This window comes from Brassica oleracea, chromosome C8 (genome assembly GCF_000695525.1).
Source record: "Brassica oleracea var. oleracea cultivar TO1000 chromosome C8, BOL, whole genome shotgun sequence".
NCBI lineage: Eukaryota > Viridiplantae > Streptophyta > Magnoliopsida > Brassicales > Brassicaceae > Brassica > Brassica oleracea.
Window position 1 is genome coordinate 20801001 of NC_027755.1, and position 14819 is coordinate 20815819.

The following is a 14819-nucleotide window of genomic DNA, read 5'->3' on the forward strand; positions in this document are numbered from 1 at the left end:
CCTCTCAATTTAGGGTTTGGTTTTGGGTTTTCAATTGAGTTGGGGATATTTTCGTTTGAAGTTAGGGTTTCAAAACGATTTTGGTTTCAATCGAATTGGGGATCTTCTCGTTTGTTCTTACGGTTTCAAAACCCATTTTGGTTTCAATCGATTACAACGTCTATGTGTTTTCTTACGGTTTATATGTGTTTGCTTTCTACCTTAATCTTTTGTCATGTTTTGTTCAATCGGTTCTAACTCGATCCCTCTGTTTAGCTCAAAAATAAACAAAAAATGTATGTGTGGATTGGTTTTTGCTTCTCTTTTGTATTTTTTTTTTGTTTTTATTTGAATTTGTTCATTCTTAATCGATGGTCTTTGCGAGAAACTGATGCATAAATCTGTGGTTATAAATTTTATTTTCTGAATATACTCCGTGGTTATAAATTTGTGGTTTAGTTTTTCTTCTCTTGTTTCTATTTTCATTGGGCGAGAATCTGTTGTCTTAGTTTGTCTCTTTCGTTGCTCTAATGCTCTGTGATTATTGTTGTTTAATTGTGTTCTTAAGATTGTTATCTTCTTCGCTTACATTATTATTTCTTTCAGGTTAACGAAACATGGAAAAAGATTATAGCTACAACCAGCCTTCTTCATCAGACGAGTATGACATAACCTCCCTTCTTCAAGCAGAAGCTGAAATGTACGCGGATGAAGCTGAGAGTAGCTACAATATTGCAGAGCCGGTTCAGTACCCACCTCAACCTGAGGCTGATGATGGAATCCCGACGACATGCTACTGTGGTGGTGAGCCTGTTGTTGCAACATCTTACACTCCTAAAGATCCAGGCAGAAGGTACTTCACGTGCGACAATGTTGATGATGGAGACTGCCATGTTAGAAAATGGTGGGATGTGGCGGTTATGGAGGAGATGAGTGACTTTCAGACACAACTTAGGCAGCTTAAGGATCAAGGTAATGAGAGTGAGGAGAAGCTGGTTAAGCTAGAGAAGACAGTGTGTGAGTTATCTAAGAAGAAATCAAGGGTTACAAATGGCTTTGAATTGGTTGTTTGTCTAATGGTTTGTGTATTAGTTTTAATAGGTTTGGTCGTCATGTTTCGGCCTGGTTAGTTTCTCTCCTTGTGCTTTTGATTGTTGTTTCTGCAATTTTTTAAAACTTTTGACTGTTTTATCTCATGTGTTTTCAGGAAGAGCTTCAAAGGCTTCAAACGCGAGTGTCTAACCTCGCGAGTGTCTGTAAGGTACTCTTCAAACAACTTCCTAGTCTCTTTTCTTTGAATAATAAAAACATATAATAGTCTATTTTCTTTGAATAATAAAAACATAAAACGTGAAAATGTTTATAAAAGCTAAAACTCATTTACTGTAAAACTTCATAACTGGTGAGATTTGATTGATGTTAAATGCTACTGAATTGCTTTCTACCTTCCTAACTCCTCAGATTTGATTGGGTTTAAATGTTATACTTAGTTAGAAATCGGTTCCCGAAGGCTTTGTGTTGCTAGTTGAGTACTTAGTCAGATTTGATTGGTGTTAAATGCTACTGGTTTGCTTTCTACCTTCCTAACTGCTCAGATTTTATTGGTTTTAAATGTTTCTTAGTTATATATCGCTTACTTAAGGCTCTGTGTTGCTAGTAGAGTGACACAGAGCATTCTCTAACCATGGATACCACCCACGGTTATGTTAACCTACTGAATAGTCAATCTTTAGTTGACCTAGATTCACTCGGACCTGCTTGGTTCAGTAGCCAATGTCCTGATGAGTCTGGTGTCAAGGAGAGGAGGAAATGATCTCCCAAAGAGGATAAAATCCTTATTAGTGCTTGGCTTAACACCAGTAAAGACCTTGTGGTCAGCAATGAGCAGAAAGCTGGTGCTTTCTGGAAGAGGATTCAAGACTACTACAACGCAAGCCCTCACCTGGTTGGGACAACACCTAGATAGCTTGTTCAGTGCTAGCAGAGGTGGGCTAGGATTAATGAGCAAGTCTGCAAGTTTGTTGGATGCTTTGATGCGGCCCTGAGGGAGCAGAGAAGTGGTCAAAATGATGATGATGAGATGAAAGCTGCCCTAGAAATCTTCTACAATGACTACTCCATCAAGTTCAACCTGGAACATGCCTGGAGGGAGCTGAGACATGACAAGAAATGGTGTTCCACCTATCTGGCTAAGGACAGTGTGAAGGAAAAGCTCAAACAAGTGTTGGAGGTTGACGGAGAAGAGGCAATGGGTAGACCTGTTGGGGTGAAGGCTGTTAAAGCTGCTAGTAAGAGGAAGAAGAGTGCTAAAGAAGAGGAGTTGTCAAAGTTACAAGGCCTGTTTGAAATCAAACAGAAAATCTCTAACCAGAAACTGTTTGATCGTTTACTTGTCAAAAAAGAGCCACTCTCTGAGATGGAAATATCTCTTAAACTCAAACTTATGTCTGAGATGTTATGATGTTATATGTTCAGTTTAAGGTATTAATGTTGTTTTGAGTAGTTATTACTATTATACTTTGCTAACTCTTGTAAACAGGGTCAATAGAAGGACACTGTCTTTTCACTCACAGGTGCATTTGGAGTAGTGTGAAAGTGTTTTGTTGTTACAGGGAAAGTGTTTTGTTGTTTAGGACATGTGAACCAAGTCACGGGTTCTTCTGTTTCACCTACCATCAGTCTCCATTCTATAAGTTAATGTCAAGCGTCTGTTTATCTAGCTATCTCCTTTGCTTTGTTTCTTCCTCATCAGAACTTGTAATATTTTGCTACTATTTCCTTTGCTTTGTTTCTTCCTCATCAGAAGTTGTAATATTTTGCTACTAAAAACCTCATGCACTTCTGTAAGTTAACGGTAATATTTTGCTAAGAATATCTTTGATTATCTTTATGCCTTTCAATTATCAGTTAAGTGTTTATCATCAAGAACACACAAGTATTGTTGCTCACTGCTATCATGGTCAAACAAATAGAGCGGACTATGAAGAATATTAGTTAAGTGTTTATCATTTGTATGTTCTCCAAACCGCTTGGCTTTATATTTTTTTTAATAATTGTCGAAAAAAATGATGAGAAATGTCTAAACCGTTTGGCTTTATATTTTTTTTTATTTCAAGGAGAGATACCTAAAATGTTATCATCTTCATCTGATGAACTCGAAGAAAGATTGAACGAAGCTTTCGACGATATCTTCGAAGATACATACAACAACATAGTGGAGGCCCAAACCAATAAGAAGGAAACATGCTTATATAGAACAAAACCGTGAAGCAGGACACAACCGTTTATGGAATGACTACTTCAACAAAGATTCGACATTCTCGACACTTTTATTCAGACGCCGTTTCCGCATGAATAAGGAATTATTCATGCGTATTGTCCATGGCCTCTCAGAGGACGTTCCATTCTTTCGACAAAGTAGAGATGCAACCGGGAGGTTTGGTCTTTCTCCACTACAAAAATGTACGGTAGCAGTTCGTCTGCTTGCTTATGGTTCTGCGGCTGACACGATAGACGAATATCTCCGACTTGGTGAAAGCACGGAACTTTCGTGTTTACATAATTTCACTGAAGGAATAATACAATTATTTGGAGATGAGTATCTACGAAAACCCACACCAGAGCATCTTCAACGACTACTCGATATTGGAGAGAAACACGGGTTTCCTGGGATGGTAGGAAGCATTGACTGTATGCATTGGGAGTGGAAAAATTGTCCAACCGCTTGGAAAGGACAGTACGCATGTGGATCAGGAAAACCGACAATTGTCTTAGAGGCTGTAGCTTCACAAGATCTTTGGATATGACACGTTTTTTTTGTCCTCCATGTACCTTAAACGATATTAATGTCCTCGATCGGTCTCCTGTTTTTGGTGACATTTTACAAGGTTGAGCTCCTAGGTTAGAGTATGTGGTCAACGGACACATGTATAAGTTGGCGTACTACCTCACAGACGGTATACATCCAAAATGGTCAACATTTATCCAATCTATCTCACACCCTCAAGGTCCTAAAGCAGAGTTATTTGCTAAAGTTCAAGAAGCAACCCGAAAATATGTGGAGCGGGCTTTTGGAGTATTGCAAACTCGATTTGCGATTGTGAAAAACCCCGCTCTTTCATTGGACAAAGAAAAGATAGGGAAGATTATGACAGCATGCATCATATTACACAATATGATAGTCGAAAATGAACGAGATGGATACACTTGGTACGATATATCTGAATTTGAAGAAGGAGACGTCACCAGAAGTTCACGGGTGGATACTGACAGGCCTACAAATATCGCTAATATGCTTGGCATTCAGAATGATGTTCGCGAGAAGCGTATACATGAACAATTGAAAAATGATTTAATTGAAAATATTTGGAACAAATTTGGTGATGAAAATTAATAATTATTGTATCTTTATATTTAATCATGCAATAAATAAAAAAATTTAATTTCACTTCTTTTAAAATTTATTATTTTTTTATTCCTAAGAACTCCAAATTGGAGAACATCATTGCACATACAATTTTGATTAGAGTCCTTAACTATTCAAACAAAAAAAATTAAAAAAAAAATAGTTTGATAATGCTAAAGACTCCATTGGTGGTAACACCGCTGAGGGTGCATATCCGTTAAAGGAAAGCACAAATCTGTGCACACATCACTCAGTATTTTTATTTTTGCTTAGGGCACACATCACCCACTCAAACCATGGCTTGAATTATTCTATTAATATTATTAGTACATGTCCATTAAAGCAAAGCACAATTCACACATCAGCAATGTATTCCCTTTTATTACTCTGATGATATACATTAAAGGAAAGCACACATCACTCAGTATTTCAAACCGGAGCCTTTGTATTTTTCCTCCATGATCATGTCGATTTTGTTTTCCATCTCTGGAGTCAGATGATTCTTTGAGTCACCCACTTCTCCTTTGCGGAAAAAATTAGAGTGATGCACATTGTTCGAGGTTTTTCCTGTCTTATTGATCTCCATGCTGCTCAGACTACGCAGAGAACAAAGTTCCAAGATCTTGTCCACAGATCCGCCTTCTTCTTCTTCCTCAGTGAATGGACAACCCAAGAACTCTGCAAGTCTCTTGACCTGAGCAGCGGGCTCTGACTTCATTTCCTCGTACCTCATGAAGAGAATATGCTCGGGATCTTCCAAGCTACCTCTCCAATAGCTCAATACATTTTCCCAAATGGGTCCAAAATAGCCAACTCCACTGCATAATGAATCTAAAGAAGACTCGAGAAGGCTTTTGTCTACTTCTTTTTGAAGATAAGCACTCCTGAAATACCATTGCGATACCAACACGTCCTTCACGTCCCTGCACACGTACACGATCTTGCATGGAGAGTCCTTGAAGGGTACTTGAAGCGTATGTAACGGCATGTGAGTCGAGAACAGCCTTGGAGATGAGAACTTGGTCAGATCAGGTGTTGAGCTATTGAGATACAGATTGGTCTCCAAGAAGGGTACTAAGCCATGAGGGTTATCGGATTGAAGAGGATGAGGAACATCAGAAGAACTGTACTTCGATCTCTCAAGGAGAGCGACTGTGAGAGCTTTGAGCCAAGTGGTGCCGGATTTGGGGAAAGAAGCGATGACTATGTCGGTTTCTTGAGGCTTGAAACCTTTCTGGAAATTCAGGACTCCTAGGAGAGTGTTGGGGTAGTACCAACATCCTTGGTAGTTGTAGATCTTCCCTAGGAAATCTTTGGTCGAAGGAAGTGAAGAGATTAATGTCCTGGTTTCTTCGCTTAGGTTGTCTTCTCTCAAGTGGTCGGGGAGCTCCTCATTCATTCTTCTTGTTGAGTTTTGTGGTTACAGAATTCTGTTTTTCTCCAAATGCAAAGATCACAATTTATAGCTGGATGTTTTGGTAGGTAGGTGATCCACTGCCTATCTCCAAATGCAAATTAGATCACATTTTTTTAGCTGGATGTCTTGGTATGTGAACCACTTCTTGTTTAGCACTATATCTACAAAAGAACATGCCCACTGGTCTTGGTATGCGGACCACTGCCTATTTTGGCAGTTCCATTCGTGTAGAAACTCAAAACGAGTTCTCCTCAATTTAATACTAGTATTTTAATATTTTATCAGGTATGTGACTAAATTTTATATTTAAAAAATGGAGGAACCAATAAAAACTAAAGTGTCTATAAATATCTGATAAGATTCTTGGAGGTTCCAGTTCTTCTCACTAACTTTTTATTTTCCTTTCATTATTTTATTATATAGATATTGTCTAAAATCACCGAAAAGGTACCACAAAAAGTATCTTACAAATAAAATACAAGTATCTTGTAAAAAATAAATTCGAAATTTAAATAAAATAAAATCAACCACTAATAAGAGAAGCACAGTAGGTCTTCACATTCGGATATTGGGTTGGAAATTTCATATTTCCCTAGGGTTGACTAATCTATAATTAGGGTTTAGAGTTAAGGGATGAAATTTTGAGGATATGATTTCAAATTTTAAAAAATAAAAAACAACTATTTAAATTTTCAAAATAAAATAAAGCTATTTTGGTCATTTTCTTCCTTGAAAGTTATTTTTAGGACACAAACATAAAAATGACTATTTGAAAGAATTACCAAACAAAAATTCCAAAACCAATTAAAATAAAGTTTAAACAAACTCCAAACAAACAAGAAATCCAAATTAGGGGAATCTTTAGATCCCATATTTGAATTTATAAATCTATTTAAAAAATGCATAAATCTAATTTAGTGATTTTGTTGTTCAAAAAAATAATATAATTTAGTGATTCATTTCCTTTTCTGTGGTCACAATGGGTTGAAAAAGAAACCATTAAGTTTGTGTTTAGAAAGTCGTATCTTTCCTTCATGATGATGGTATATTAAAAGCGACTTTATTTTCCCCCAAAACGATTATCACGGCTGAGCTTACAAGAATGGGGATCATAGCATCAACGTCTCGGAAAACTGAGAATTCAGAGACTTCCGGTTGTAGTTCTTGGGAAAGTGTAGAGCCAGAGTATATTGGGATATTAGCATATCCCAAACCTAGATGACATTAGAATAGAATATTTCTATTATTGTAGTTTCCTCTATTCGATAGTATTAGGAAATCTGATGTATATAAATATAGGCCTTGAGGTCTTCCATGAATAATAAGAACGATTATAAGATTATAGAACTTCTCATGGTATCATAGCCACAACGGTTTTTGAGGACCAAAACCAGCGCTTCCGTTTATTGTGGTTAGAAAAGTTTGGTTATGGTGATGACAATTGAAGAAAATGACGTTCCGGATGATTATGACGTGAAGAAACAAACTCGAATTGCTTTCAAAACAACATGTGAATCTCGATCTCACTGACATGCGACCTCGAACTCTCGACATCACGACCTGCGACCACGAATACTCGATCTCACGACTTGCGATTTCTCAAACTCTCAACCTGCGACTTCAATCAAGACCACCGAACAACTTCAACCCACGAACTCACGACCACCGAACGTGCGACCTCACAAACTCACAACCGACGAACTTGCGACCTCTCGATTTTTCTTTGATAAACAAGGATAACGAACTTTCCTGTTGTTACAACGACCTCGAATTGATGAAACCGTACCTGACGAAATCGAACCCGGTAATATTGAATTCGACGAACCGAAACCGACAATCCAACGAACTGATGATTTTGACGAAAGAACCATCGACCGATTTGAATTTGAAGACTTGTAGTTCAAGTTGGAGATACAAAATTTGTATGCTCCAACTTGAGGGGAGGTATTGGGATATTAGCATATCCCAAACTTAGATGACATTAGAATAGTTCATTAGTATTAGGAAATCTGATGTATATAAATATAGGCCTTGAGGTCTTCCATGAATATTTAGCGTTCATGGAAAAAGGTGGATGCATAGAACCATAGGTGGAATATGTTGATTGCAAGGGAGAAGCTGAGAAGAAGAATGAAGATGTCTTCCCTAAGTGTAAGGAAGCCAAAGATAGATTGGACAATTGTTTTATTGCTCATCGTGATTACCATCAACCGATTTTGGAGATCATGGAACCTGCTGTAGAGCTGGTGGTGAACAAGATCGAAGCCTTATTCCCATTGGTAGATACTGTTTCAACAGAATCGGCGGACCAACCAGAGGAAGGTGACGGCCCGCTTCACCTGTTCATGAATGGAGGAGCTTGCACAGAATCATACATGGCTTTGGAAGATTTCTTGGTGGAAGTTATGGAGACCAATGAAGATATCTGTAACTGTGCCAAAGCCTTCACGATGCTGATAAAGTGTATGGATGCTCATTCTGATTACTATCATCCTATTCTCGATGCTGTTTATGATGGTGAAGACCACTACCGAACTCTTCTCATAAGCGCACTGAGGGGTGACTGTAAGAGGATTTAATTAGTTTGGTAAAAAGTTTTTTTTTAATGCTTTCTTTCTCTCTTGTTTCGTCTTGATTCTGTTTTAAGGGATTTAGGTCATTTTTATGGTTTCTGTTTCTTGTTGTTTACGCAACTATCAATATTGGATTTGGCCCTACATATTGCTTTTAGAGTTAACGTCTTAAAGATCTTCTCGTCGGTCCTTCAACAAAGTGACCCACCCGGCCACCAAGGATTTAAAACATGTTATTTTCTGTTTGTAAATATCATTGTCCAACCTTAACTATCAGTCTATCAACAAATCAATAAACTCATACTTTTCACTAGATGAATTTGTTCTACTATTCTTCATCAAAGATTAGTCAGTAATCAAAACTTCACCTTAGCAATTTATATTAGTGCCTTCGGTTACTTGTTTTTTGAATTTTGCCTTTTGTAATAATTATTAAGATGACCATACCAAAAGCTCTGAACAAAGAAAACATGAGAAAGATCTCAATCCCACTTGCTCTTCAGCTTTGAGGAACGTCAGAAGATAAGTGATTTCCTGAATAAAACTTTCTGAAAGTTATTTTGCCAATAAGTGTAGAACAGAGACCAGACCAAAAAAAAAACTATTTTTTATCCTTTTTTTATGAAGATAGTGGTTGTTACAGGGAAACTATCAAACGCACAAGTTTGTTACCGCTAAATTGATCGCAGAGTTTTTTAGAGAGAGGAGTTCCATCAGGGAGCGTAGCGATACACCGAGCCAGAACGCTCCAAACGCTGCATGAACTCCGAGTACTTCGGAGCCCAAGCTTTATTACCAACAAGACCATTATGATCGGGAAGAACGGGATCTCTTTGTAGAGTTTTTCTTGTCTTGATGTAACACAAGCCTCAGGGCGCTCGTGATTTGGCCAAAGTGAATTTTTCTTCTGTGAGTAGTCTCTGGCTCGAGAAGGTTCACGTTCCTGAACTATTCTGTAGCACTGTTCCACTGAGAGACCTAGAGAAGATGCATCTGATCCTTTGTAAGATCAACACTGGCTTTGATCACGTTGGACAAAATAAAGAGAACAAAATACATTTGGAAAATTTCTCTTTTATTATTGACAAAATTTACATAAGACAACATTGTCACTTTTATAGACTTCTTATGTAAAACTACTCGTGACTTTTCCCACACGTCACGACTTTACAAACGCACCCATTGGGTTTACAGTTACTTTATAATTTAATTATGTAATCATACCAAACTAAATTATAAACTAACAGATCAGACGGCATTCCATACAACGCACATCTTCCCAAGCTTGTCTGATCTCACAATCGGTCACTGTGATGATCTTGTGAGACTACCATCGAAGCCTCTGTAGGAGATGGATTACACCCCTCCACAAAGGCCATCGAATAACAGGTCCTAATCCAGTAAGTCGGATCGGTTTGGTCGGCTCGGCGGCCAAGCCTAGGCTCGACCTTAGAGTACTTTTAGCCGGTCGAGTAAGCCGACCAAAAGTACCCGGCTTGGAGGGAGCCTTGTCCAGGTCCGCATACTCGGCCTCTCGCATCAAGGCCCAAAAGGGTACGAAATTAGGGCATCAAGGGCAGGAGTCCTATAAAAAGAGAAGGGGAAGCAACAAAAAAGAGACTTTTTGGCACCATAAAACAGACTGAGTGGCTAGATCTAGGGTTTTTTAGGCGATCTCTTTGATCTTGTTGCTCTTTGATCTTGTTGCTCTTTCACTTTCCTGTTGCTCTTGTAACCCTTCAGTTCAAATCTAATAAAACGTCTTTAGTCATCCCATCTCACACTTCAATCATTTTAGTCGACTGAATCCCGTTCAAACAAAGCCAGCCGTAAAAAGATTTCAGCTTGGCTTCTCCCGTTGGTCAAGCGCCTTGCCCCTAACAGCTGATTCACTAGCTAGTCCTCCAACTACTCTTACTTACTGGAACAGAAAAGACTCGACGAGTAGGCTCCTTTGATCCCTCAAACTCTTGACAACCTCTTGTTTAAATCATTGCTCACAAGAGGAAGTTAAGTGTACTTTGAAATCTCATCTCTCTTTCTCTATATATATTCAAAATAAAGCTTAGCTAACAGTCTTAATCTGACCAATATGCTAAGTTAAGTGTACGTTAAAATAGCCTAATATGATAATATCTATTGATTTATTTTACTCACATCACATGTTAGACATTTTGACCACCTTGACCAAAATCGTAAATGCAAACACATACTCTTGTGTCAAAAGCCTCCGTAGCATAGTGGTATTGAGTTCGCTTCGTAAGCGAAAGGCCGCGAGTTAGATTCTCACCGGGGGCTATTTTTGGCCGAAGTTTCTTATTTTCAATACAGGTCGCCTGCATTGTGTAATATCCTTTTGGTGGAAAAGAAGATGCAGCTGTTGATTTTGTTTTATGATAGGCGGAGAATACAACATAACTTCTCTTATAAAAGATTGTATATCTTTCTAATCATTTCCTGCTCATCTAAATTTTGGAATAAAATGAAATCAGTAAGAGAAAATTTGCATTATTGTTCCAATGCTTGCTTTTATTACTTTTTGGTACTGTTCACATTATGTAAGAAGGCTACACAAAATATTATGTCTGCAGGTTTCACAGAAGACACACTGATAGTGTGGGGGAGAGGATGACCAAAATCATTAGCAACAAGCTCGCTTGGGATAGCGTTTTCTAGCTCCTTTAAGGATATTCAATGTTCTCTCAGTGCAGAGACTACACGGATAGTTATAGAACACAAGTGTGGAATAAATATCAGGCTGCGGACATCTTCTTCCTCACGTTTAAAAACCGGCTGCTACCGGTAAACTAATCACAAAGTTTAGTTAGAGAGACTTGCCGGTGTAAAAGAGGTTAAAAGTATATCTTAGCTAGAGACCCTGCTTGAACCATTGTTTCTAAACCAAATATACTCTTAACTCTTAAGTAGTAGTTGGTACTTCACTATATTCATTGTTGGTTGATATTTCTGTTGAATAAATAAAGTATATTTCTCGTTTCTTCAGTCTATGATTGATCATGAGAAATAATTTTTGTATTCGAGTTGGTGTAAGGTTGTTGACAAAATCTTTATCATAAAGATTTATGTTCTGTTTTCTTGTTTTTCTTTACTCAAGATTCCAACTAGAGCAACCTTTACATATATGAAAGGACATAAAACAAAATCACAACAAAGCAATCAGAACATTTGCATTTGTAAACTCTTAGTGAGTCTATCACAATAAAAGAAAAAAACAAATAATTAAAAATTAAAAAATGAGAAAAGTGTGAGTCCTCAATTCTAGGCTTGTTTAATATTTATTTTTCTAAACGGTTTTATGATATTTAAAACAATTCTATAACCAAATTGTAATTTTTAAAATTTGGAGAAATTTATATGGTTTATCCCACCAATGAATGCCCTCTCATTGGGTAGAAAAAAAAAACAGAGTTTTTAAATTCAAATAACATTAGAATAATGAAAAAAAGAACGAGAGAGAAGGTAGAAAATAGGAGAATCTGTTCATAAGAAAAAGTGCTGAATGAGTAAATGATCATGTATTTAATGTTGACTTTTTCTTGGGTTCACCCCCTAGGGTGAACCTTTAGGTTCACCAACCAATAGAAAGTTGTCATTTTAGATCTACTATCTTTTAATTAAGGAAACAAAATAACTTGCCAAATTATATTATGCTTTTAAAATAAAAAATAAAAAATTAAATAAATAAAAATAACAATAGTTCTAAGAAAAGATTATTTAAAAAAAATATTTATTTTTAAGATTTAGAGTTTAGTGTTTAAGATTTATAATTTAGAATTTATCCAAATGTTTAGTGTTTTTCCAAGGGTTTAGGGTTTACCTAAGGGTTTAGGGTTTACCCAAGGGTTTAAGGTTTTCCCAAGGGTTTAGGGTTTAGGATTAGAGTTTAGGGTTTAGTGTTTTGTTGACAACATGTTTAGTGTTTTTTCAAGGGTTTAGGGGTTTACCCAAGGATTTAGGGTTTACCCAAAGATTTAGGGTTTAGGATTTGAGTTTAGAGTTTAGTATTAGAGCTTAGGGTTTAGTGTTTTGTTGACAACATTTTTTTTTTTTGAATTCGTTTTTTATATATTATTTTTATTTATTTTTAAATTTTATTTTGAAAAAACAATATAATTTGCAAGTTATTTGGTTTCCTTAATTAAAAGATACTAGATTTAAAATGACAATTTTTTATTGGTTGGTGAAGGTGAACCAAGGTCAAGAATAACTCTTTAATGTTTAGAAAAGAAGAAAAAAGAAACGCAAATCACACTTTAGTACAAATCCATTTGAGGAAAACACAAATCACACACATGACTCAGAATTTCTAACCGGAGCCTTTGTATTTTTCCTCGACGATCATGTCGATTTTGTTTTCCATCTCAGGAGTGAGATGATTCTTGAAGTCACCAACTTCTCCTTTGCGGAAAAAAACAGAGTAATGCATATTGTTGTGAGCTTTTCCGGTCTTGTTGATTTCCAAACCGCTCAGATTACGCAGAGAACAAAGTTCCAAAATCTTGTCCACGCATCCTTGATCTTCTTCTTCCTCAGTGAACGGACATCCCAAAAACTCTGCAAGTCTCTTAACCTGAGCAGCGGACTCTGACTTCATTTCCTCGTACCTCATAAAGAGAACATGTTTGGGATCTTCCAAGCTACCTCTCCAATAGCTCAAAACGTGTTCCCAAATGGGTCCAAAATAGCCAACTCCACTGCATAAAGACTCAAACGAATACTCGAGAAGGCTTTTGTCTATTTCTTTTTGAAGATAAGCGCACCTGAAATGTCATAGCGACACCAACACGTCCTTCACGTTCCTGTACACGTAAACGATCTTGCAGGTAGAAGAGTCCTTGAAGGGTTCTTGGAGAGTATGTAACGGCATGTGAGTGGAGAACAGCCTCGGAGATTGGAACTTGGTCACGTCAGGTGTTGAGCTATTGAGATACAGAATAGTCTCCAAAAAAGGTGCTAAGCCATGAGGATTATCGGATTGTAGAGGGTGAAGAGCATCAGAAGAAGAAGAAGTGTTGTTTAATCTCACAAAGAGAGCGATCGTGAGAGCTTTGAGCCAAGTGTTGCCTGATTTAGGGAAAGAAGCAATGATTATATCGGTTTCTTGAGGCTTGAAACCTTTCTGGAAGTTCAGGACTCCTTGGAGAGTGTTGGGATAGTACCAACATCCTTGGTAGTTGTAGATCTTCCCTAGAAAATCTTTGTTACAAGAAAGTGAAGAGACTAAACTCTTGGTTTCTTCACTTATGTTGTCTCCTCTCAAGCTCTCGGGGAGCTCCTTCTCATTCATTTTTTTTTTGGTGTGTGAGCTTTCTCCAAATGCAAAGATCTCAATTATTATATATGCATGTCTTGGTCTGTGGATCATTTCCTATTTTAATATATCTTTCTCTATAAGTAATTTTATAAGCACGGAGCCATAGTAGGACTGTTACGATGAGTCTTTTTGATTGTTCACTAGTTGCATCGCTTGCTATTGACGGATACTCTAGAACCAGAGTTCATGGCTTTAGTCTCCGACCAAGCCTACAGTCGTAGCTCAATATCTCATAGTCGTTTCAAGTATGCTTTTTTGGCCTCGACTTGGTCATCAAGCGAGAGCCAACTATTTTCATAGACTATCTTCAGAGACGGTATGCAATCGTTCTCAAATCCTTTTTGAATATTTCAACGTCGATCATTCCAACTATAATATGCTCTGTCGAAGAACGGTTTCAAGGATTCAAGTGAAACGTCTCGGATCATTTTACCTCTTAACGCATATATATCTTGCTTTGTTGTAGTCCTGGGTTGTAGTACTCTTTTATATTTTTTTTTATCTCCGGATATAACCATTGTAGCCCAATAGATTTTTAGATTAATATAATCAGTTGGCTCCAGGAAATGGAATAGACATGAGATAGCCCGAAAAAGTCTAAACGATAAGCTTGAAACCGTAGTGTTAAATTCTCCTAAGAAAGATGTGTAGTGGATGAGATTTTCTTGAAAGATGAAGAAATGAGTCTTAAAACTAGGTTAATGTCGGGAATAATACCCAATATTGATGAGATGAAAATGGGATTTAGACAACTAAGAGATTTAAGAAGAAGACTCTTAATATTTAGGAAAGGGTTTACTACAAAGATTTTGTTTTTGGAAATTCTTTCTTACAAATATTTTCTCTCTTTGTTTTCTCTTCTTGGATGATACAAAATGAAAGGGTGAGTAGAGGTATTTATAGCCTCCATGATACAAAATATCTCAAATATTTTAATCATAATTCTAGATAATTCTTTTATGATATCTAGATTATTTTATTCTAATTATCTAGATTTTTCTATAAAAAATATCTATATTTTTTATCTTAAGGAGGTGGAGGATATTCTAAGATTTGGGTTAAGATTTGAGCTAAATATGATTAGTAAAATATTAGCCCAAACATATGACC

The 14819-nt window shown here is 36.9% G+C and overlaps 2 protein-coding genes, 1 non-coding gene and 1 pseudogene across 3 annotated transcripts; 2 read left to right on the top strand and 2 right to left on the bottom strand.

Annotated features, from left to right (window-relative positions):
* The first annotated feature begins 596 nt into the window (after window positions 1–596).
* Window positions 597–2440, top strand: LOC106308908. The gene is made up of 4 exons (XM_013746012.1): window positions 597–1093; window positions 1187–1240; window positions 1840–1924; window positions 2033–2440. Exons 1-4 carry the CDS (start codon window positions 597–599, stop codon window positions 2438–2440), a joined length of 1044 nt encoding a protein of 347 aa, XP_013601466.1.
* Window positions 2441–4650: 2210 nt separating this feature from the next.
* Window positions 4651–5968, bottom strand: LOC106309957 (cytosolic sulfotransferase 1-like). Its single transcript, XM_013747129.1, has one exon. The coding sequence runs from the start codon at window positions 5781–5783 to the stop codon at window positions 4806–4808; it is 978 nt and encodes a 325-aa protein (XP_013602583.1). The 5' UTR covers window positions 5784–5968; the 3' UTR covers window positions 4651–4805.
* Window positions 5969–10600: 4632 nt separating this feature from the next.
* TRNAT-CGU lies at window positions 10601–10672 on the top strand. The gene has a single exon. It is a non-coding gene; the product is annotated as a tRNA-Thr (tRNA).
* Window positions 10673–12581: 1909 nt separating this feature from the next.
* On the bottom strand, window positions 12582–13682 carry LOC106310624 (annotated as a pseudogene).
* Window positions 13683–14819: the final 1137 nt, after the last annotated feature.

Excerpts from the sequence above, each read along its gene's own strand:
- LOC106308908 (XM_013746012.1), top strand. The coding sequence starts at position 597 with ATGGAAAAAGATTATAGCTACAACCAGCCTTCTTCATCAGACGAGTAT. Across the intron at positions 1,241-1,839 it reads ACCTCGCGAGTGTCTGTAAG|TAAAGACCTTGTGGTCAGCA; the intron begins GTACTCTTCAAA and ends GCTTAACACCAG. Across the intron at positions 1,925-2,032 it reads ACAACGCAAGCCCTCACCTG|AGAAGTGGTCAAAATGATGA; the intron begins GTTGGGACAACA and ends CTGAGGGAGCAG.
- LOC106309957 (XM_013747129.1), bottom strand. The coding sequence starts at position 5,783 with ATGAATGAGGAGCTCCCCGACCACTTGAGAGAAGACAACCTAAGCGAA.